Source organism: Thalassophryne amazonica, chromosome 1 (genome assembly GCF_902500255.1).
Source record: "Thalassophryne amazonica chromosome 1, fThaAma1.1, whole genome shotgun sequence".
NCBI classification, from domain to species: domain Eukaryota; kingdom Metazoa; phylum Chordata; class Actinopteri; order Batrachoidiformes; family Batrachoididae; genus Thalassophryne; species Thalassophryne amazonica.
In genome coordinates, this window is record NC_047103.1 from 59,971,010 (window position 1) to 59,996,226 (window position 25,217).

The window sequence follows — 25,217 nt, forward strand, 5'->3', positions numbered from 1 at the left end:
TGTACAGGCTTATGCCCAGAGAAACGTGCCACATAGGCAAAATGTCAGAAGTGACATTCCCTCACAATGCAAGTGATATTCCTCATCTTAATAAATAACTACTCGTTTGACACAAAGTCATTCCAGCAGTACCCAAGGATCATGTGAAAACCCTTAGTACCAAAGACATCAAGTTGTCACCTTACGGTAAGGTTGTGAGAATTGAATGCTAACCAGTGATCTACGACAGGAAGCACCAGGACCCTAAAGACTTTAACATTCACTCTCCTGAAAAGATACTGGTATTGCAAAACACTTCTGTTCGGTGACTTCATGACTCCCTAAGCTCTTCCCAGGCATCTCCCAATCTCAAAGGCAGAGGATCCAGAGAATGAGTGAATGAGTGTTTCTACAAGTTCAACAATTTCACTGCATACAGATACACTTCTGATTCCAGAAGTCACTGAAAACCTGGATCTTAGTCTGGACAACCACAAACCTAGACACTCTGACTCCTCACTCAGCTTTTCAATTGGTGCAATCAGGATTCCACACAGACCACAGCACCATCCACAAAGTCAAGTTCAGTAAACCTTTCCTCACCAACAACAGCATCTAAGCCAGTGATTTCCACAACTCTACCCCCCGCACCCAGTCCATGCAAGCAATTAAAGAGTGTAGGAACTAGAACACATCCTTGATGAATGCCAAATTTCACCTGGAAAAATTGAGAGTTTCTACCTCCGCTCTGTACAGCAGTCACCCTGTGTCTAGGCTAGCTGTGATGTCCAGTAATGTCTTGGGGAGCACATGAATTCTCAGGATGTCCCAGAGAGCAGCCAGGTCAGTCATTCAAATCAAAAGCTTTGCAAAAATTAACATACAGTTGTGTTCATAATAACAGCAGTGCTTTTAAAATTGAGAGTGAAGCTCAAAGTTCTTATAACTGGGTAGCGTAGTCTCATTAGCAGGTGGGTGATAAAGGTGAAATGAAAGAGCATATAACGCAAAACTGTCCTTCCGGGAACAGCCCCATTATCATTATTCACATTAAATCTCACTAAAACGTACTGACACAACCTCTCCCATTTGCCTCGTCTTCCCTTCTCCACTGGGAACTGAAAAAAACTCCACTTTTTGTGACTGCTTTGGTGATTGCAGCCAAAAACAAAACAGTACACCATCTTTCTGTGTGAAGTGATGTGTTTGTGCTGTGCACTGGCAGCCTGTCAAATCCCATGATATCACGCAGGGGTTCAAACGAGACTGAGCTGCCCTGTAACTTTTATTTACATACAAATGCATTGGGAACACTGCACATTTTATTCCAAATCAATCAATCAATCAATCAATCAACTTTTTTCTTGTATAGCGCCAAATCACAACAAACAGTTGCCCCAAGGCGCTCCACATTGCAAGGCAAGGCCATACAATAATTATGAACACAGTCTACGTCTAAAGCAACATAACCAAGGGATGGTCCAGGGTCACCCGATCCAGCCCTAACTATAAGCCTTAGCGAAAAGGAAAGTTTTAAGCCTAATCTTAAAAGTAGAGAGGGTATCTGTCTCCCTGATCTGAATTGGGAGCTGGTTTCCACAGGAGAGGAGCCTGAAAGCTGAAGGCTCTGCCTCCCATTCTACTCTTACAAACCCTAGGAACTACAAGTAAGCCCGCAGTCTGAGAGCGAAGCGCTCTAATGGGGTAATATGGTACTATGAGGTCCCTAAGATAAGATGGGACCTGATTATTCAAAACCTTATAAGTAAGAAGAAGAATTTTAAATTCTATTCTAGCATTAACAGGAAGCCAATGAAGGGAGGCCAACACGGGTGAGATATGCTCTCTCCTGCTAGTCCCGTCAGTACTCTAGCTGCAGCATTCTGAACCAACTGAAGGCTTTTTAGGGAACTTTTAGGACAACCTGATAATAATGAATTACAATAGTCCAGCCTAGAGGACACAAATGCATGAATTAGTTTTTCAGCATCACTCTGAGACAAGACCTTTCTGATTTTAGAGATATTGCGTAATGCAAAAAGGCAGTCCTACATATTTGTTTAATATGCGCTTTGAATGACATATCCTGATCAAAATAACTCCAAGATTTCTCACAGTATTACCAGAGATCAGGGAAATGCCATCCAGAGTAACGATCTGGTTAGACACCATGCTTCTAAGATTTGTGGGGCCAAGTACAATAACTTCAGTTTTATCTGAGTTTAAAAGCAGGAAATTAGAGGTCATCCATGTCTTTATGTCTGTAAGACAATCCTGCAGTTTAGCTAATTGGTGCGTATCCTCTGGCTTCATGGATAGATAAAGCTGGGTATCATCTGCGTAACAATGAAAATTTAAGCAATACCGTCTAATAATACTGCCCAAGGGAAGCATGTATAAAGTGAATAAAATTGGTCCTAGCACAGAACCTTGTGGAACTCCATAATTAACTTTAGTCTGTGAAGAAGATTCCCCATTTACATGAACAAACTGTAATCTATTAGACAAATATGATTCAAACCACCGCAGCGCAATGCCTTTAATACCTATGACATGCTCTAATCTCTGTAATAAAATTTATGGTCAACAGTATCAAAAGCAGCACTGAGGTCCAACAGAACAAGCACAGAGATAAGTCCACTGTCCGAAGCCATAAGAAGATCATTTGTAACCTTCACTAATGCTGTTTCTGTACTATGATGAATTCTAAAACCTGACTGAAACTCTTCAAATAGACCATTCCTCTGCAGGTGATCAGTTAGCTGTTTTACAACTACCCTCTCAAGAATCTTGAGAGAAAAGGAAGGTTGGAGATGGCCTATAATTAGCTAAGATAGCTGGGTCAAGTGATGGCTTTTTAAGTAATGGTTTAATTACTGCCACCTTAACGGCCTGTGGTACATAACCAACTAACAAAGATAGATTGATCATATTTAAGATTGAAGCATTAAATAATGGTAGGACTTCCTTGAGCAGCCTGGCAGGAATGGGGTCTAATAAGCATGTTGATGGTTTGGATGAAGTAACTAATGAAAATAACTCAGACAGAACAATCGGAGAGAAAGAGTCTAACCAAATACCGGCATCACTGAAAGCAGCAAAGATAACGATACATCTTTGGGATGGTTATGAGTAATTTTTTTCTCTAATAGTCAAAATTTTGTTAGCAAAGAAAGTCATGAAGTCATTACTAGTTAAAGTTAATGGAATACTCAGCTCAATAGAGCTCTGACTCTTTGTCAGCCTGGCTACAGTGCTGAAAAGAAACCTGGGGTTGTTCTTATTTTCTTCAATTAGTGATGAGTAGAAAGATGTCCTAGCTTCACGAAGGGCTTTCTTATAGAGCAACAAACTCTTTTCCAGGCTAAGTGAAGATCTTCTAAATTAGTGAGACGCCATTTCCTCTCCAACTTACGGGTTATCTGCTTTAAGCTACGAGTTTGTGAGTTATACCACGGAGTCAGACACTTCTGATTTAAAGCTCTCTTTTTCAGAGGAGCTACAGCATCCAAAGTTGTCTTCAATGAGGATGTAAAACTATTGACAAGATACTCTAACTCCCTTACAGAGTTTAGGTAGCTACTCTGCTCTGTGTTGGTATATGACATTAGAGACATAAAGAAGGAATCATATCCTTAAACCTAGTTACAGCGCTTCTGAAAGACTTCTAGTGTAATGAAACTTATTCCCCACTGCAGGGTAGTCCATCAGGGTAAATGTAAATGTTATTAAAAAATGATCAGACAAAAGGGAGTTTTCAGGGAATACTGTTAAGTCTTCTATTTCCATACCATAAGTCAGAACAAGATCTAAAATGATTAAAGTGGTGGGTGGACTCATTTACTTTTTGAGCAAAGCCGATAGAGTCTAATAATAGATTAAATGCAGTGTGAGGCTGTCATTCTCAGCATCTGTGTGGATGTTAAAGTCGCCCACTATAATTATCTTATCTGAGCTAAGCACTAAGTCAGACAAAAGGTCTGAAATCAAACATGAAGAAAAATTCATCATTCATTATTTTACACAAAGTCAATCAATCAATCAATTTTATTTATATAGCGCCAAATCACAACAAACAGTTGCCCCAAGGCGCTTTATATTGTAAGGCAAGGCCATACAATAATTACGTAAAAACCCCAATGGTCAAAACGATCCCCTGTGAGCAAGCACTTGGCGACAGTGGGAAGGAAAAACTCCCTTTTAACAGGAAGAAACCTCCAGCAGAACCAGGCTCAGGGAGGGGCAGTCTTCTGCTGAAACTGGTTGGGGCTGAGGGAGAGAACCAGGAAAAAGACATGCTGTGGAGGGGAGCAGAGATCAATCACTAATGATTAAATGCAGAGTGATGCATACAGAGCAAAAAGAGAAAGAAACACTCAGTGCATATGGAACCCCCCAGCAGTCTAAGTCTATAGCAGCATAACTAAGGGATGGTTCAGGGTCACCTGATCCAGCCCTAACTATAAGCTTTAGCAAAAAGGAAAGTTTTAAGCCTAATCTTAAAAGTAGAGAGGGTGTCTGTCTCCCTGATCCGAATTGGGAGCTGGTTCCACAGGAGAGGAGCCTGAAAGCTGAAGGCTCTGCCTCCCATTCTACTCTTACAACACCTAGGAACTACAAGTAAGCCTGCAGTCTGAGAGCGAAGCGCTCTATTGGGGTGATATGGTACTATGAGGTCCCTAAGATAAGAAGGGACCTGATTATTCAAAACCTTATAAGTAAGAAGAAGAATTTTAATTTCTATTCTAGAATTAACAGGAAGCCAATGAAGAGAGGCCAATATGGGTGAGATATGCTCTCTCCTTCTAGTCCCCGTCAGTACTCTAGCTGCAGCATTTTGAATTAACTGAAGGCTTTTCAGGGAACTTTTAGGACAACCTGATAATAATGAATTACAATAGTCCAGCCTAGAGGAAATAAATGCATGAATTAGTTTTTCAGCATCACTCTGAGACAAGACCTTTCTAATTTTAGAGATATTGCGTAAATGCAAAAAAGCAGTCTTACATATTTGTTTAATATGTGCTTTGAATGACATATCCTGATCAAAAATGACTCCAAGATTTCTCACTGTATTACTAGAGGTCAGGGTAATGCCATCCAGAGTAAGGATCTGGTTAGACACCATGTTTCTAAGATTTGTGGGGCCAAGTACAATAACTTCAGTTTTATCTGAGTTTAAAAGCAGGAAATTAGAGGTCATCCATGTCCTTATGTCTGTAAGACAATCCTGCAGTTTAGCTAATTGGTGTGTGTCCTCTGGCTTCATGGACAGATAAAGCTGGGTATCATCTGCGTAACAATGAAAATTTAAGCAATGCCGTCTAATAATACTGCCTAAGGGAAGCATGTATAAAGTGAATAAAATTGGTCCTAGCACAGAACCTTGTGGAACTCCATAATTAACCTTAGTCTGTGAAGAAGATTCCCCATTTACATGAACAAATTGTAATCTATTAGATAAATATGATTCAAACCACCGCAGCGCAGTGCCTTTAATACCTATAGCATGCTCTAATCTCTGTAATAAAATTTTATGGTCAACAGTATCAAAAGCAGCACTGAGGTCTAACAGAACAAGCACAGAGATGAGTCTACTGTCTGAGGCCATAAGAAGATCATTTGTAAAGTGAAGAAAATGTAATATTTGGCTGTTCAAAAAAATACCAGTGTCTGCATTTTTCTTTCTGTGACCCTTACTTTCTTTCTGTGACCCATTATTTAAGGACGAAGGCAGCAAATGTTGCACATGCTGGTTGTTGCACGTTTCTCTCTGAAAATCTGAGTAAAATGGGTCGTTCCAGACATTGTTCAGAACTTTGATTAAAAATGTTGTTTGGAGAGGGAAAAACACAAAGAATTGCAGAAAATGATAGGCGGCTCAGCTTAAAATCATCCTCAAATGCTTTGAAATGGCAACTAAAGCCAGAAAGACGAAAATGGAAAACCACCATTCAAATGGATCAAAGAATGGCAAAGACTCAGCTAATGATCAGCTCCAGGATGATCAAAGAAGGCCTAAAGTTACCTGTGAGTACTGTAACAATTAGAAGACACCTATGTGAAGCCAAGCTATGGAAAAGAAGTTCCCACAAAGTCCCATTGTTGAAAAAAAAAATGACATGCTGAAGCAGTTACAATTTCCCAAAGAACACACTGACTGGCCTAAAGAGAAATGGTGCAACATTTTGTGGACTGATGAAAGCAAGATTGTTGTTTTTGGGTCTCAGGCTGCAGACAGTTTGTCAGATGATCCTCAAAAACTGAATTCAAGTCACAGTACACCATGGAGACAGTGAAGCATGGTGGAGCAAGTATCATGATATGGAGATGTTTCTCATATTACAGTGTCTGGCCTATTGATCACATACCAGAGATCATGGATCAGTCCGAACACACCAAAATACTTGAAGAAGTCATGTTGTCTTATGTTGAAGAGGAAATGCCCTTGAAATGGGTGTTTCAACAAGACAATGACCCCAAACACACCAGACAGTGAGCAGCATCTTGGTTCCAGACCAACAAGATTAATGTTATGGAGTGCCCAGCCCAATCCCCGGACCTTAATCCAATAGACGTCTTGTAGGTGACATCAAAAAATGCTTTTTCTGAGGTAAAACCAAGAAATGCAGAGGAACTGTGGAATGTATTCCAATCGTCCTGGGCTGGAATGCCTGCTTACAGGTGCCAGTTGTTGGTGGACTCCATGCAACACAGATCTGAAACAGTTCTCAGAAACAGTGGCCATCGCAATGTAAGACTTTGCGTCCGTCCGTCTGTCTGTCTGTGCTCAGCACAAGTTCATTCCTATTACTGCCAGGGTTTTCAAATTCACAGGGACCATTCTTAAGATACAGACCTTGGACAAGTTCAAAGATGGCTAACTTTGACCTATTTTAAGAGGTCAAAAGTTTCCTATTTTTAAGCTCATATGGCCGAGGGTATTTTAGCATTGTGTTATATTTAATTTTATATAGTGAATGTCTGAGTTTGTAAAGAAAAATGCAGTGTCTGCAGACACTGGTATTTTTTGAACAGCCTAATATTCCCTTTTCTTCACTTTCTGTAAAGTAATAATAAATTTGATAAAACTTTTCTTCATGTTTTGATTTGGAATAGAATGTGCACTGCTCACAATGTATTTGCATGTATGCAAATAAAAGCTATTATGAGGATTTTGTACTTTACTCACTTTCTTAAACACTGCTATTATTTTGAACACAACTGTAGGTTGCACAGAAGCACTGTTGGTATTCACACTTGCATCCACTGAGTACTTGCAGACCTAGGATGCAGTCAGTGGTTGACTTCTTGGGTGTGAAGACAGATTGTTCTGCTCGCCGAGCAGCAAGTAATTGGTACTGAATCATTTTAAGAATAATCCTTACAAGCACCTTTCCTGACACAGAGAGCAGTGTAATACCCCTGTAGTTGATGCAATCCAAGCGACAGCATGGATTAAAAAATGTTGAAAACAGAAATTTCTAAGTGAGGAGCTGTTAGTTCTTACCTTTATATCCAAGCACAGCAACAGCGATGGTGAGGAGCGTACACAGCACATAGAGCAGGACTATGGAGGTTTTCAACGCCCACTCATTCTTACACTTTGTGCACTGCGTGCCCTCCTGGATGCCTGTGCAAAACAAGCACAAACATTTTATATTACAAGTCTGATCAAAGTATGCATTTTTCTGCAAATTGTAGATGTGGGTTAAGCCTGTCCTTGCACAAGAACTCTCCCTGTCTCAAATGTGGTCCCACATCTGGACAAACACCCCTGCAGTCTACATTAAAGAGACCGACAGATCCCAGAGGGCCCAGGTGGTAAAGGAGCAGGAGACACAAAAACAATCCCCCCACTGACTTATTTGCACTCAGCAACATGCTTATTTTCTTGAACTCAGCCCTCACTCAAATCTTTTTTTCAACGTCTTTATCTCATGCATTCTTTCCCACAACACAAACAGATTATACAAAAGCCACTCTAAGTAAATAATGTATGTGTGCAGGTACACACACTGATCGCACTGTCCAGTAACTTTATTTTCCGCTATCAAATTGCTGTTGAGTCACAATACAGCAAACAGTGTTAAACTGTTGGTCTGTGGACCTTATTATGCCAAGTAAGCTGTTTACGGCCCATAGCTTATCAACATGAGTCTGCCAGCTATAAAAAAAAAGTTAAGGACAAAGAAAATAATGGCTACTTTGCAATATTTTCCTGCAGCTGCTAATGAAGTAACTGTATAAAGTAACTATTAAAGCAACTTTTCAAAGTTACTGTGGCAACACTGCATACACCCCACGTGCACGCACAGGCTGGACACATCCTGTCTGGCCACGGATGACCTGTACAAATCGGTTTTATTGTTTATTTAAGTTTAATGCTCCTGGTCAGCGCACACCCCACATGCACACTGTGATAGGCGGAGGATGGCAGTACTGTGGCTTCATTCTTTTATTTTATTTTTTATCGGAGCACTTCCAAAAGATCACTATGAATAAAGAGCATTTGCCACACATTTGCTAAAAGTGATGATGGACTTGAACAGAATTTTCAGTTTTCAAATTGTCTTTTTTTTACAAATGAAAAAAATACATATTTACAAATACAGATTTATTTGTAAAACCCACCACACATTTCAGTAACTGTGTGTTATACCGACCAGCCAAGCACTGATGTCAGGAAACTAATGTGCCCATATTGCAATGCAGCACGTGTGTCTAAATGCTACAATCTTCAAAATTAGCGCATTACTTTAAAATTAAAACATATAGCTGAAATTTTCACTTTGTAAAATGAGAGATGTGATGTTAATTTCAATAACTTGTCCGGATTAGTTTGTTTAAAGTTATAACCATAAGTCAAAACTGTCTGCCTATGCAAGACTCCAGTGAAATGACCAACAGGTCTGTATGGTGTGAAGAGAAATTATCTTTTTTTCCCTTCCCTCCCTCTTCCTTTTCTTTCTGGTAGTCAGCACTCTGCTTGCAGAGGATAGAGCTCTAGGATTCATGGCTATCTGTCTGCTACAAAACATGTAGCAGACAGGCACTAAAAGCTTTGATTTCAGACTTTACAAATGTTTTTAACTGTTAAGCTTCATTCACTATGCCCGCAAAATATGTTAGTGGTCTAAAAGTTATCGGAATTAAATTTATCGGAAGCTAATTGGTCCACTGATGATTTTCAAAGTTATCTGGAAAGCTAATCCACTAATGAAAATGTTAGCTTCAATAATGAGCAGTTAATGGATTAGCAGAACTGTGCCCACCGAGGCAAGGTGATGGTGAACGGCTGCGAATCTCACACCGAACTGCAAAAATTTCCTCATGGATGCTGTTCGCAGGCTGTCGCAGCCCAGTGAGATACTAGATACTAAACACCTGTCCGCTCGCCTGAAACACCTGAAATTATTTATTTTAATGCAGGAAAGGGCAGGAACCAGTTGGTGCCAAATAATTTCATCAAGCACCTCCTTTTGAATGTATTTTGAATAAAAGGCTGTGCTGATTGGCTGACTGAGTTTAACAACATGGCATTTTCTGTAAGAGTTACTGGACTGTTCCACATGTGCTTCAGTGGGAAGCTTTGTAGCGATTAGCCGACCCAACAGAGAACACCAAAGCAGGGAAAAGTGTTCCAAACTGCAAAGACCATAATAATGTAATGGTTTGAATTATTTTCTGAATCAAATGACGTCAAAAAATAACATTCCTTGGTTTTATGAGTTTTAAAATTGTCCATACAAGATCTCTATCAAAAACAGGTGCAGCCAGATAATAATGACAGTGTAGCACTCCATAAACTCCAGCTGACTTCAAAGAAACTTGCTTTTGCCTGTTCCAGGCCAAAATATTTACATTTCAAAGCAAATGTGTTACTTTCACAGGCTCTTTTACATTTTGTCCCATATTTAACAGCATAGTGGATGTCATCTTTCTTCCAGTGGTTACTATCAAAAGTTGTTAGATGATGTCAAGCGGGGCATTGGTGGGAGCAGCACAGCGACGAGCAGGCAACACTCCCAGTGTTCACCAGGTGGCAAACAAACTACATAGAGGTACGTTCAAACATGCCAGTGTCGCAGACTGAACGGTCCGCCCCTAAAAATTGGTCCGCCCTGCCTCCACCGCGCCTGCGTCATGACAGAGTCTCTACACCCAAAGCGATCAAATGGATTAATGGGATTATTAACCATCAGATAACAAGGTAGAACCTCTTAAATCATTCTAAAGTCAGTTTTAAGCAGAAACGACGTGATACTCTGTGACGCTTTGAAATGCTCTGTTGCCATTTCTGTGGTAGTCACATGATGTCCCGGATCAACACAGCGTTCAGTTTAGAAATGATCTGGTCGTTCCAGCCTGTCGATGGCTGCTCGGTCCGCCGCGCGCCCTCCGCCGTTGTGGGCCATCTTTAAAAAGCTTTTAACACTCCTTAATCCGTGTGACGCCGACAGAATCTTCACTGAAATCCATCTGAATCTTTCGAATGGTTTCCAACTGGCTGTCTCTAACAGTTTCTGAAAAAAGTTTCATGGAGCAAAGCAGCAGTCTCTCAGCCATTTCACTGACAATAAAAATCCGACGGGAGGGGTGGACCAGTGCTCACTCAAAGCCTGCCCACAGGCGAATGACGCAACCGACAGGCATGAAAAAACATGCGCACGAAGGTTCAAGCTTGGCTGATGCAATCACACATGATTCAAATCCATATAGTTTTTGAAAAAAATAAAAAGGTCCGTTACTTTTTGGACAGACCACGTATAATATGGGAAATACACAGGGTGAACACAAAAACACTCCTTTGTCTCAAATATTTATAATATCAAAAATTACCTCAATAATTTTACAATTTTGGTATCTACAGGAGCAGAAACTCATTAAGTATTTTTTTTCTCTTTTACAGATTCTTCTTCAAAATTGTAAAATTATTCAAGTAACTTTTGAAATTTTTGAAACCACTGTGTTCACCCTGTATAATATGAATATGGGCAAAACAGCTACTTTTCCATTGATCTGAAGCATCAACATTACCCAGATTAGAACTGGTTTGTTCCTTGTTCCATGCCATTTTAAGTTGAAGATGTAAAAAAGGTTGTATTTATTGTTTTTGAGTTACTGCTTACACACGGGCGGTGATGGACTAACGGACACAAGCAACCGGCTATATTTTTGCTGTACAAGCCCTTTGGTCATCCCAGTGAGGGGAACAAAATACCCTATTCTCACAAAAAATTGTACTCAAATATAGGAAAAAATAATACACAAGAATTCACACATATTTGTTGGATTCTTCAATTGTACAAACGTATGAATATCTACCTATTGTACATATTCTTCAGGGCAGTGTGGTGGTCAAATTGTTAGTGCACTTATTTCAGAGCAGAAGGTTTTTGGTTCAAGACCATCCCTACCCATTGTCCATGTAATGTCGAGTTGCGTCAGGAAGGACATCCGAATCAACATGTAGATCCATATTGGACTGTAGTGGCCACACCAAGTGAAAAAGGAAGAAGCTGAAAGAATTTAAATATTGTACATATTCTTCATCCAGATATGTACAAATGCCACGTGCAGTACAGCACACGGCAGTGATGATGTCACTGATGACAAGACAGCGGATTATCAGTGGGAAAAATATGCAGTAAATCATCTTTTGTATAATATTTTTTTCTTATAATCAAATCAACCCTAAACTTAACTAAAATACAAACATGCGTTTCTGACCGTTAAATACAAAATGCACATTTATGCACGTGGACATTTGTAGGAATATACAGAAAATATTGCGTTTAACTTTTTAAATTATGTCATATAAAACACGTCAAGAGAACATGCTGAACACGAACATAATAGATACTTGAATTATACATTTAGACATTTATTCCAGATTCTGTTACATCTCCACTTAAGTGCAGTGACGAGGTCATAAAAATACATCACGTGGGTGCTCGTGTCTCACTTTTTGCTTATGGAGTGTTGTCACATTAGTTTCCAGCTTGTACTATACCTCACACTTGAGTGTGATATCAGCCCCTTATGGTGTAATGCACAAATTACTTAAAGGTCCTCTGTGGCCTCCTCAAAATGTTTGAATAACTCACTACGTCTGCTGGAATTATTACTTTTTATTAAACTACAGCTCCAGCTGTGCATGTGGAGTAAATTATTGAACACAAAAAATGACATTAACACGTGGAGGTGAAACCCCCAAAGTCTGCCGCAGCTACCAGCGTGACGGCTGAAACGTACACCGGGAACACAGCCACGAAACACGACTGGCTTTCTGAATCATTCATAACGGCTCCTGATGTTTGAAACATCAGCTCAGGCATGCATCCACAATAAAAAGTGTATCAGTTCAACACTTCGCAGATTTCCATGCGTCGCTGCCCAAATTTGCTGATGCAGTGTAAACAAGTTGACAGTATTTATTAAGCCGTGGCGTGGACATCATACCAAACCTCTTTGCCAAGGGATAAACAGAGGCTAAAATCTTTTCCATCTCAATGCACGCCAAACTGATACATTCACATGCTCCTTGGATAAGGGGACTTTTGCAGGCCGGCCGTCAAATATGGAGGACACCTGGCATAACCAGAGAGTGTATATGTGCTGGACAAACCCTCTGTGATGTCACCCATAGGTTTGCTGGACAGCAGGTTTTCAGCTCAAATAGTGCGGCTCTGGGTGTCTGTCAAGTCACTCTCAAGTCATCAGTCTGCAAGTCCCAAGTCAAGTCTCAAGTCAGCTGTCAAACACTTGGTGGTCATTATGACAACACAGATGGATGTCTATGCAAAAAATTTATTAATGGTGCAAAACAAAAGGCATCCAGTTGATGGACTCTGATGAAGATGCAAGTTTACATCAAAACATCAGTTCCTCTTTTTTTTTTGCACCTTTAATAAAATTTTTTGCACAGACATCTGTGTTGCACCGGCGTTGTTTTCTTCCTCAAGCTTTGTCCTGATTAAGGATGGGTATCGAGAACCGGTTCCTTTCGGGTATCGTTAAGAAATGATTCGATCCACCGACATCAATAAGCTTTTTGCTTAACGATCCTTGCTTATCGGTCCTTCAGAGTAGCCATCGTCTTTGGGGGTGTTTGTCAGGAAAATGATGATTTCTCTACACTGATTACAGATCCTGCAGCGGGTCTGTAATCAACTTTTCTGCAGTGCAGCTTTGCTTTGAACCTTGAACCAATCAAAGCAGTGCTTTGCATATTGAAGCAGTGCTTCGATCTACTGCTTCGTTGATTCATTGTTTTATTTCGCTTTATCTTAATTTTCCCCCGCTAAAACCCTAAAGAGCATATGTCTGTGAGTAATATTTACCTTTTTAAGTTACACCGACCTGTTATCGTCTTCTGAAATAGTTGATAGATGTATTTTATAACTTAACCCTCTGGGGTCTGAGGGCATTTTTTGGACAGTTCACTCGCCTGGCATATCCATCCATCCATCCATCCATTTTCTTCCGCTTTATCCGGAGTAGGGTCGCGGGGGCAGCAGCTCAAGCAAAGCCGCCCAGACCTCCCGATCCACACACACCTCCCCCAGCTCCTCCGGGGGAACCCCAAGGCATTCCCAAGCCAGCCGAGAGATGTAGTCCCTCCAGCGTGTCCTGGGTCTTCCCCAGGGCCTCCTCCCAGTGGGACGTGCCCGGAACACCTCTCCAGCGAGGAGTCCAGGGGGCATCCGGAAAAGATGCCCGAGCCACCTCAACTGACTCCTTTCGACGTGGAGGAGCAGCGGCTCGACTCCGAGCTCTTCCCGAGTGACTGAGCTCCTCACTCTATCTCTAAGGGAGCGCCCAACCACCCTGCGGTGGCTGGGCACTCCCTTATGTGCTCGCCTGGCATAAATGTTTTATTATTGCTGTCACCAGCTCTCCCTGCATCCCACAATCAAGTTTTATGCCTCTTTTTTCAGGACAGCCTGTGCTTTCAGAATATATATGTTTTTGTTGTGCTTTATAAGTGTAATAAAGGTTTACAATCAAAAATAGGCAAGGAAAAAATAAAGCGAAAAATAATTTTCCACACACATTTATTCAAAACACACAGCAAACTATAATAAACAACTGCTTTGACACTTTATAAAGGTAACTTGAGGTCTTGTGTGAAAGACTGAACAACAAAAAGGTTCAAACAATAAACACAAATGCACATTTTGAACAATATATACAAAATGGTCTATGCGTTTTGTTGTCCATTGATATGGTAAACAGTGCTTTACACAGAGAAAGCAACAGAGTTATCCAGTAACATTCACATGCAAACTAGTGGAGCAATCCTGATAGTTACACAATCTTTGTTTGAGCACGTGAGCTTGTCATCAGAGGCTCTCCATCTGCTCCTGCTTTCACTGATCGCTGTGCGTAATGGCGCAGGGCGCATTGGAATAGTATGTAGTCATGGTAGTATGTAGTCAAACGATAATGCAGTCGATCAAAACGTTTTTTTTCCTCCCAAAATGAGACATCCTGCGCTGACGTGTAGCAGCCGGCTGAGCTCAGCTCAGATGTATGGAGAGACATTCATGCCAAAATGTCTGAAAGGAAATGCTTTTGACAAAAACTACAGATTTTGTTGATTTTTATTTATGCCCAGAGATCAAGGATGCAGTGACCATTTTCATATTTATTCATTTTAAGATTCAATAACATACATAGAAAACCTGTAAAGCCAACTTTTAGTATACAGAAAATTCACAAGAGGTATCGAGTCGTGACCTGGTTATACCGGGGTCGCAGACTGAATGGTCTCCTCTAAAAATTGGTCCACCCTGCCTTCACTGCGCATGAGTCATTTTGGAGCTCAGCAGCTTGTCTGAGACAGAGTCTCTTCACCCAAAGCAATCAAAGGGAATAATGTGATTATTAACCATCAGTTGACAAGGTAAAACCACTTAAATCAGTCTAAAGTCAGTTTTAAGCAGAAACAAGGTCATTTTAAGCAGAAATGAGGCGAGAATTTGTAACGCTTTGAAATGGCAGACGTGCAGTAAACACAACAGCTAGCAGGTCATGTAGCTGTTGCGCTCTGATTGCTTCCTCCATCTTTTATGATGAAATAATGCTCAATTTATGTGGAAACGGTTGTTGTAGAAAAACTTCAGGTATCTGTCGCTGAGATAGATGAAGACTGGAGTGCAGTTTTAAGCAGAAATGAGGTGATAATCTGTAAACCGTAGGCTAATGATGCATGCGTAGTGAAGGCAGGGTGGACCGATTTTTTAGGGGGGACCGCTCAGTCGGCAACACCGGATTGTCGTGCTTGGCAGAAGTGCGGAGTACGTTTCTTTTTTTGTTTGGATACAACTTTTTGTAAACTACATTTTTACTTATTTAACTTTTGTAACAAACAAAAACACCAAGAACCAACAACATCGTCAAACAAAAACAAAATATACAGACACAGGCCGAGGACAACCCTATGGAAAGTGCCACATCTGCACACCTGCGAAATGACCCAAATCCACCAACATGTCACTGAAGTTAGCTTCACATCAAAAAGGCTTTAAGGTCAACCAGTACTTGATTGAATGCTAGTTTCCTCTTTAGCATTATGTTCATGTGCAGTGCACAGAAAGAATAAGCACAAAACTGGGTGGCTATAATCTGTTGGACATTAGTGTCAAAACTGTGGGTTATGACCTGACCACTGTTCACTTTCCAGCAAGTTACTTCCTGGAGGAGCAGGACATGAAAAAAACGACAGATGCCAGATTGGACAACTCAGCGTGACTTCAAGATAATATTCATGTTTTAAAATTTGAGTCAGTTTTCTGTTTCCTGACTCTTTTCCTTGTGATGTCTTTGCAGTGAAGGTTCCTCTGCTCAAGAGCTGTGTTCATTCATTCATGCCCACAATGAGATTTGGGTCACCAGTAGAGGTGGCTGGATCGATCCTAATATCGATAATATCGATACCAACGCTGGTATTGATATTGAACGATCCTCGTGTAAAAAGATCGATACTTTCTCTCCTGCACGCACTGACTGCTGCGCACACAGATTCATCAAAGTCTACTCTCTGTCTGTAAGAGCAACGCTGCGCTGTGTCACACAACATTGAGCAGTGCACCCTTGTATTGTGGTTTGTCAGCCCTCTACCTCAGGAGATAGATATAGTGCATCCAGAAAGTATTCACAACGCTTCACTTTTAACACATTTTATGTTACAGCCTTATTCCAAAATGGATGCAATTCATTTTTATCCTCTCAAATTTCTACTCACAACAACTACACCCCATAATAACAACATGAATTTTTTTTTGAAATTTTTACAAATTTATTAAAAATTTATTAAAAATTAAAAAAAAAAAAAAAGAGAAATCACGTGCACATTCACACCCTTTGCCCAATACGTTGTTGATGCACCTTTGGCAGAAATTACAGCCTCACGTCTTCTTGAATATGACGCTACAAGCTTGGTGCTCTTATCTTTAGGCAGTTCTGCCCATTCCTCTTTACACCACCTCTCAAGCTCCATCAGGTTGGATGGGGAGTGTCGGTGCACAGCCACTTTCAGATCTCTCCAGAGATGTTCAATCAGATTCAGGTCTGGGCTCTGGCTGGACCACTCAAGGACATTCACAGAGTTGTCCTGAAGCCCCTCCTTTGATATCTTGATTGTGTGCTTCAGGTCATTGTCCTGCTGGAAATGAATCGTCACTCCAGTCAGAGGACAAGAGCGCTCTGGAGCAGGTTTTCATCCAGGATGTCTCTGTACATCGCTGCATTCATATTTCCCTCAATCCTGACTAGTCTCCCGGTTCCTGACGCTGAAAACGTCCCCACAGCATGATGCTGCCACCACCATGCTTCACTATAGTGATGATGCCTGGTTTCCTCCAAACATGATTCCTGGCCTCAGATGCCTCAGATCAGAGAATTTTGTTTGTGATGGTCTGAGAGTCCAGGTGATTTTTGGCAAACTCCAGGCAGGCTGCCATGTGCCTTTTACTAAAGGGTCACTTCCATCTGGCCACTCTACCATACAGGCCTGATTGGCGGATTGCTGCAGAGATGGTTATCCTAATGGAAGGTTCTCCTCTCTCCACATAGGAAAACTGGAGCTCTGACAGAGAGGCCATCGGGTTCCTGGTCACCTCCCTGATTAAGGGCCCAATCACTTAGTTTAGACAAGCGGCCAGCTACAGGAAGAATCCTGGTGGATCTGAACTTCTTCCATTTACAGATGATGGAGGCCACTGTGCTCATTGGGACCTTCAAAGCAGCAGAAATGTTTCTGTTCCTTTCCCCAGATTTGACAATCCTGTGTCAGAGGTCTACAGACAATTCCTTTGACTTCATGTTTATTTTGTGCTCTGACATGCACTGTCAACTGTGGGACCTTATATGTAGACAGGTGTGTGTCGTTCCAAATCATGTCCAATCAACTGATTTTACCCCAAGTTCACTCCAATTAAGCTGTAGAAACATCTCAAGGATGATCAGTGGAAACAGGATGCACCTGAGGTCAATTTTGAGCTTCATGGCAAAGGCTGTGAATACTTATGTACTAGGCATGTGGAGATTAATCCATACGAATCAGTATCTAGATACAAACGTGCATGATGTGAATGCATCGATTCATTCAGTGTGCATCGATTAAACTCACGGGTGAAATAGTGTTGCTGCCTGCTTGCATCGATTTTTTCCGAGGCACAGTGAATGCACCACAGACAGAAGCCAGAAAGCACATTTTTTTTCTACCACAACAAACATGATGACATCAATAGTCTTTTAGCTTAATGATTCCCTTATCGGTTCTTCAGTTTGGGACACCGGAGCAGCTGTTGTTTTTGAGGGTTTTTATCAGGAAAATTATAATTTTTCTACGATGATTGCAGACTGCAGCGCCTGTTCTCTGCTTCGCTGGTTTTCAGAAGTGGCAAGTCTGCAATTTCTTCATCAACCCCTCTCAAAGCCATTAAAGATGTCAATCGTGAGTCACCTTTGTGTGAATTAAAGTCACGAACTGGGACTCGTGTCTTGTTGCGGGCAAGAAACGAGAATCCTCCTCCGTTTCATACCAGAGTTTTACATGATGGTTCTCTGGCGTGAGCGCCATGCGTAAAATGAAGTTGTCCATCAGGTCATGGAAATAAAAATATTGTTGTTTTCCATTCGGCTTCTCCCGGTTTGTTCTGGGTCACCACAGTGGATAAAGGCTGATCCGCATTGGTATTTAGCACAAGTTTTACGCCGGATGCCCTTCCTGATGCATCTCCAGTGTAACCTGTAACACACAGCCGCTGGTGTTCCAAAGAGGTCTCCCATCCAAGTACTAACCAAGCCCCACACTGCTTAGCTTATGAGATCTGACGGGATCAGGCTGGCATCACAGCAGATCGGCTGTAATGTTATTAATAATAATAATAATAATAATAATATCCTCTGTTTTGTGGAACTAAGTGCACGGCTCCAAAGAGCCGCGCAGGTTTCGATCAGAACTAATAACTTCAGAGCGACTCGCCATTTTAAATCAAATGACACCTCTTTCCGAATGTTACAATGCAAACAATAAACTACAATCGGCCAAAATGTTTTTCCCCCTAAATAAGACGTCTTCTGTTTCTTATGAATTACATCCTGACGTGCAGCACAGCCAGCTGTAAGAGCTCAGCTCAGAGTCGATGGAGTTACATTTGTGTCATAATATCTGAAAGGAAATGCTTTTGAGAAAAAAAACTACAGATTTCTATTTATGTCCAGAGATCAAAGATCCATCATGTACATCAAGGATCCAGTGACCATGTACAGATTTTATTATTTTTATTTATGTCCAGAGATCAAAGATCCAGTGATCAATTTCATATTTATTTACTTTAAGACTCAATGAAATGTTGTTGACATGGAAATCCTGTAAAGCCTACTTTTAGTACACAGAAAATTCACAAGAGGTAAGGGAATCGCTAAATAACTGGATCAATAAACAGAATTGATAACGGCATTGATATTAATAAAATCTTATCAATACCCATCATTAATCGTATCACACCAAATCGCATTGTGAGGAATTGAATCACCATCAAATACATATCAAATCGCAGTGAATTTGGAACAGGGGTGAATCATATCGCATCGTATCGTCATGTATTGCTATATTATCATATCGCTGATACTGAGGTGTGTATCGAATCATTGTTAGTGATGAGATTCACATGCCTATTACGTGCATGTGATTTCTTATTTTTTAAATACATTTGCAAAGTTCTCAAAAAATCATACTGTCATTATGGGGTATTGTGTGTAGAATTTAGAGGGGGGGAAATTAATTTATTTGGGAAATAAGGCTGTAACATAACAAAATAAGGAATTAGTGAAGCGCTGTGAATACTTTCTGGATGCACTGCAAGTAAAAAGACCTCTGAATGCAACTTATTACATCAATACTGAGATGATGCACACTAAACATTTTTAATGCTTTTGAAGGTGTTTTCAGGGGCTAATGTTTGCCATGTTTTCCTTCCACACTTCAGTATTTCTAAGTAGGTCAAATTTGTAAAAACCCTCTTGTGAGTATATTGTCCCCTCAGTACCCATATGGCCCAGTAATTTTCCAGAATATGTGTCCAAAGATTACTCTGTAGACTGGCTAGTAAGAACAGTGTTTCATGGAGCAGCAAACACTGACAACGTTGCGATTTTTGGGTTTGCCAACTTTATTGGTGAAAATCAGGGTTTGCCTCTGTCATTAGTCACATTTCATTGACATTTAGCAATATGAACGCAAATGTTGGTGAAACGGTTTGCAAATAACAATGGGTGAACATTCGTGATGGTTATCAATTGTTAACAAACTGTTTGCAATGATTACCAACTGCCACTCTTTTGCCACTGTTTGGAAACGTTTGGGACCTTTTGCCAACTCCTGGTAAAATACCAGGTGAATCAATCCCTCCCCAGCATTCAGATTTCTCCTGACCACTGTGGAAAACAGAGCTCAGAAGACTTGCCTGTAGAAGCTATATAGAAGAAGGATTTCCAGAATATGTTAAGGAGTTGATGTCAGGAAGAAGCCCAACATGTTGCTGCCCTTGAGGAAGAATTGTTTTGTCTGGCTGCTGCTGCAGCTATCCTGCTGCAGAAGAGAAGGAAAAAAGAGGAAGAAAAAGAACAAAGGAAGAAGAAAAAGGAAGACTGATTTGGTCAGAGAGTGGTTGTGAACCCAAAAGAACTTTAGCAACCTTTCATGAACCCTGACAAAACCCAAAACTCGCTACGTTCATCAGCATTTGCCACTAGCAAAACCACCGCTAGCATTAACTGGTTTAGTCTGTTTTTTTCTCTAATGAGACACTTTTAGTACAAGCTGATAAACAGCATTGTCTCCACATAGTTTGTTCAATATTTTTGTGTGTGTGTGGGGGGGTGAGGGGTAGGTCTAAATCTTTGCAGATATGTAGCCATGTGACTAAATTTCATTGAGGCATGCAATGCACTGGTTAGTGTTTGGTAAATTCAGCCGTCTCTCAGAATTAGGAGTAGTGTAACAAGACACCTCCTTCAGGGTTTGACACGACTCAATTGTTTGCGAGGTCACAGTGTGGTTCAAATCACGATACATTCCTCTCAGATTCCCTACATGTATTCAGTACTTTAAGGTTTCCCATAGTCCCCCTGATGGGTCCCTGTGCTTCCTAGAATGCACCGTGGGGCCAGCAGAGTTCCGGTGACTCACAGCGCATGTAAACAATGGCTAGCAAGGATGGGGATGGTGTTGATCCAGTGAGTTCACGGGCAATTACAACCCCAATTCCAATGAAGTTGGGACATTGTGTGAAATGTAAATAAAAACAGAATACAATGATTTGCAAATCCTCTTCAACCTATATTCAGTTGAATACACCACAAAGACAAGATATTTAATGTTCAAACTGATAGACTTTTTTGTTTTTGTGCAAATATTTGCTCATTTTGAAATGGATGCCTGCAACATGTTTCAAAAAAGTTGGGACAGGGCAACAAAAGACTGGGAAAGTTGATGAATGCTCAAAGAGCACCTAATTGGAAACAGGTGCGTGTCATGACTGGGTATAAAAGGAGCATCCCCAAAATGCTCAGCCATTCACAAGCAAAGATGGGGCGAGGATTAATTTTAATTTAATAATTTAATTTATTAATTTATATAGCCCCAAATCACGACAAAGTCACACCAAGGCTCTTCACATAATTCACAACAACACAAATTAATCTAAATTCAAAATTAAAAGCAAGAAAAGCACAGTTAAAAGATAAAACACAGTAGTGTCTGTCAAAACACGATACGAGTTCTGCAGCTGTGAAGTCCAGGACCAGAGTTGTCAACAGCTCCTGCTGTTGGCAGCCAGCCACGCCCCCTGTCTGGTCAGCGCGCAGATCAAGGTGTCACTCTGTGATCAGATGCCTGCGGGGGAGCGAGAACTACATGCACGCATGTGTTAGGTAGGGAGTGGGGAGGGTGTGCAACACACAAGCACACGTGTTGTCGGGAGAGCCGACATGCCACGTGTACTTGGCAACTCAACAGTTGTGGGGTACTTAGACAAATTTCACCGCCAGCTCGAAAGTGATCGTCTGCTGACTGTTGTCATGCTAACAGTGCAAATGGCCACACATTTTCTAAGTGCCACGCGAGCGGTGTTAGATGTTTGCGTGTGTCACCTGGAATTTGGCTGACACCTGCCGCGAGAGGGATCGAATGGGCTCTCAGAGTGTACACTCTGTTTTTCAGCTGCTGTTGTGCACAAATAGTTGTAGCAACAGGTGTACGAGGCATTGGAGGCAGCTATGATTTTACATGTATTGCATATGATTCCTGCTTCATCCCCAATTCATGCTCAATTCTACTACATTCGTACTATGTGTGAAGGGGCTCTTAAGAGTGTTATCTAGAAGAGGTGTGTCACCTGACTTCCGCCATGCCCCGATGTTGTCTTGTTGTCCATACTTCACAAGGTTTGTTTACATTGTGCCCTGAACTGGAATTCTGCTGAAACTGACCTCTTGCATAATTCATGATTGCGAGATTCACAACTGTGAAACAGTAAATGGAACAAAAGACAAACAAAAGATGATGGAATACTATCACTTGAAATGTTCCACGACTGGCCCATGAAAAACACAAATCTGAGCATGACAATATAATACACAGTCAACATTTTACACAGAACACAGTATGGTTCATGTAAAATACAGCATTTTTTTGGTTGCACCCCTAGTCAGAATAAATTCTCACCAGAATGCATCCAACTCAGCTATGACAGACCACAGTTAATTTGCTGGAGCTAAAAGCTTAAAAAAAATGAGGAAAAATTGAGGAAGATACACAAGAAGGAAATATTGGTGGGCTTGACCATCATGCTGCCAAGATTTATCTGTTATAAAACAAGGAAATACAGTATAAAACACACGAACACAAGGTTACAATATCTTGTGATTTGTACTTCAAGATTGTACCTAAAGTTTTTTTTAATCTTTGTCCACTGCAAATTATTTGATTCTGAACAAGATTAAAAAAAAAAACTTTAGATTTAGAAGTGTTTGATAATTTATCTTGTTGTGGCAACGGTGGTGGTCAAGCGGTGAGTGCACTTGGTTTCGGTGCGACAGGTTCCTGGTTCAAATCCCACCCCTGCAACATTTCTCCATGTAATGTGCAGTTGCATCAGGAAGGGCATCCGGCATAAAACCTGTGCCAATTCAACATGCAGATCCACCTCGGATTTGCTGTGGCGACCCCGAGTGCAAACAAGGGAGCAGCCGAAGGGTCTTATTTACTGATAATTATCTTGTTGTAAGGGTTAATTTCTTATTTTAAGTGTTCCACATGCTTATTTCTAGATTTAACAATCTTAATTCAAGACATATTGTCAAATTAAATTATCTGTCCATGCAGCAAGATAATTCACCTCAGATGTAGTGTTTTTAGACACCCCTTAATTGCAGTGTACCAATTTTTTTAAACTGCATGAATAGTTTTTCAGAAAATTACTCTTATGGTGTATCACGTGAATGTTGACCAAAGGCTAAAGGACTAAAAACTGTATCTTTTAAGAACTTTACCAAGTATCCTGTTCACAGAAGAATACACAAAAAGTCTGCAGAAGTAATAAATATTAAAAATGAAAAAAACAGAGGTATACTGTAACTGGAAAAATTCAAAAAGTGAACACAGTGAACGAGTGTGGGTGTATCTGCAGACGGTCATCGTTTTGGACAATGATTTGTTATCTTTTCCCATTTGAGTACGCAGTCACAGAAGGGTTTTCCAGAGAAAACCACACACAAACAACAAAAAAAAAATACTCTGCGTCTCTGGACGTTCGAACCACAAGATGACAACATTTTTATTGCTCAAAGCGAAACAATATGGAGCCTTGACAACAAAGAGCCTTTCCAAAACAAGAACAGCACACCAGAGGATTTACACATGGGACTGGGCTCTGTTGTCATTCTGTTTTGGACTGACAAAGTCCCCCATTGTTCCTCTAAAACCACCACGTTGAAAAGATATCCGGACCATGTCCACCTTGTTGATAATAAAGTGCTCCAACCATGTATTTTCTTCGGCCTTGTTTCCTGAAAGAAAATATTACCCAAACATCTTTTTTCATCTCAGCATGGCCATTAATTTGCTCTAAAATGCCAAAATATTGTCCCAGGGGCCACATCACAGTTTATGCAACACATGAGCCAGGCCCCTTAAAACACAAAGTTTATTTACTGTAGACTGTAGTAGAGATGCTATAGTAACAACTGAAAAAAGAGCTGCATGCTGAGGTCACACAGGCGGTGCATTGCTCAACACGTCCTCAACGTGGCTTTTCCTGGAAACACAGTGCACATTAACTCCAACCGGGTAATCACTGAATTACGCCTGGAACTGCAAAAGAGTTCACTGGAACAAGTCCTCAGCAGTGACTAAGAACAACAGAAACGCTGTTCAGGGCAGGTGATGGTCAAGCGGTTAAAGCGGTGGGTTTGTGGGCTCAGTTCAAGCCCATGTCAGGCTGGGAAAGTCACTCAAAACCCTTGGAGAATGTCCTTAATCCCAAGTTGCCCCCAATGTGTAGCGAGCACCTGGCATGGCAGCACCGTGATGTCTGTGTGTGAATAGCAGTGTTGCCACAGTTACTTTGAAAAAGTAATCCAATTACTGATTACTTACTACTCCTTGAAAAAGTAACTTAGTTACTTTACTGATTACTCAATTGTAAAAGTAACTAAGTTAGATTACTTGTTACTTTTTAGTTACTTTCCCCAGCTGTCGACAACAACCCTCTGCCACCTCAACATGACAATGATACTTGTTTGCCTCACTTTATAGTCACCCTTTCTTGACTTCAATGAAAATAAATAATTGTTTTATAAAAAGTAAAATAAAGACCTCTTTCTTGACCTCATATTTAACGTGACAGCACTGTAACAGTAAAACTTGCAATTTCTAACCTACATTGTTTATAAATGTAACTATTACATTGCTTCTAACATTTAAATTCTCTCTAAACATTTTACTTGTCGAAATTATTATTATTATAAGTAGTATTAGTAGTTGTAGTAAAAAAGGCTTCAAATCTGGACCTTTAATCTAGGGGTGTTGTGGGGGGGGCACATCCTTGCCCCACACCCCCATTCCATCTGGATTCGCCCCTGCTTTGGCGCTTGAGCACAAAGAATAGATAACATTTATTTATGCAGAAAACATGACCAGATTTACAGGTAAGAAAGTTTTATTGGGTTTTCACATCATGTGGTCCTCAGAAAGAGAGTTTAGGTGCATTTGAGTAGAAAATAGTGTTAGTTGTTGAAGTCGTGGAGGATCAGCTGTTTTTAACGAACAGATATGGAGCGGCTCAGCTCAGAATTCTAAATAAAGGAGGAAAAAAAAGCATAAAAATGTCTTTGTAAAGCTCAGTGCAAGTGTGCTGTTGTCACTGTGCTTTAAGAGGTGAGGACAAGTCGTAGCTGCAGAAAACCACGGATGAAAAGCTCACAGCTCGCTTAAAGTGGGCAGTTCAGTCGAACCCCGACCTCCTGCCCACAGTTTAATGCTGCTATTGACCCACAATGCAAAAATAATAGTAACGCACAGTGACTTGGAGAAGTAACTTTCGTTGTGTGGGCCGCCAGAAGAGGATGTACTGCTGGCCCACCACCAAAGGGCGCCCTGCCTGAAGTGCGGGCTTCAGGCACGAGAGGGCGCTGCCGCCACGGACACAGCCGGGAGTGACAGC

At 40.9% G+C, this 25,217-nt stretch overlaps 1 protein-coding gene across 3 annotated transcripts in view; it reads right to left on the minus strand.

Annotated features, from left to right (window-relative positions):
- Positions 1-25,217, minus strand: part of LOC117510908 (collectin-12-like) — a 134,871-nt gene that overhangs the window by 12,151 nt on the left and 97,503 nt on the right. For all 3 annotated transcript variants that reach the window (XM_034170828.1, XM_034170820.1, XM_034170812.1), the window contains exon 3: positions 7,490-7,612. In XM_034170828.1, coding sequence (XP_034026719.1) covers positions 7,490-7,612 — 123 coding nt within the window. The remainder of the gene's footprint in view (positions 1-7,489; positions 7,613-25,217) is intronic.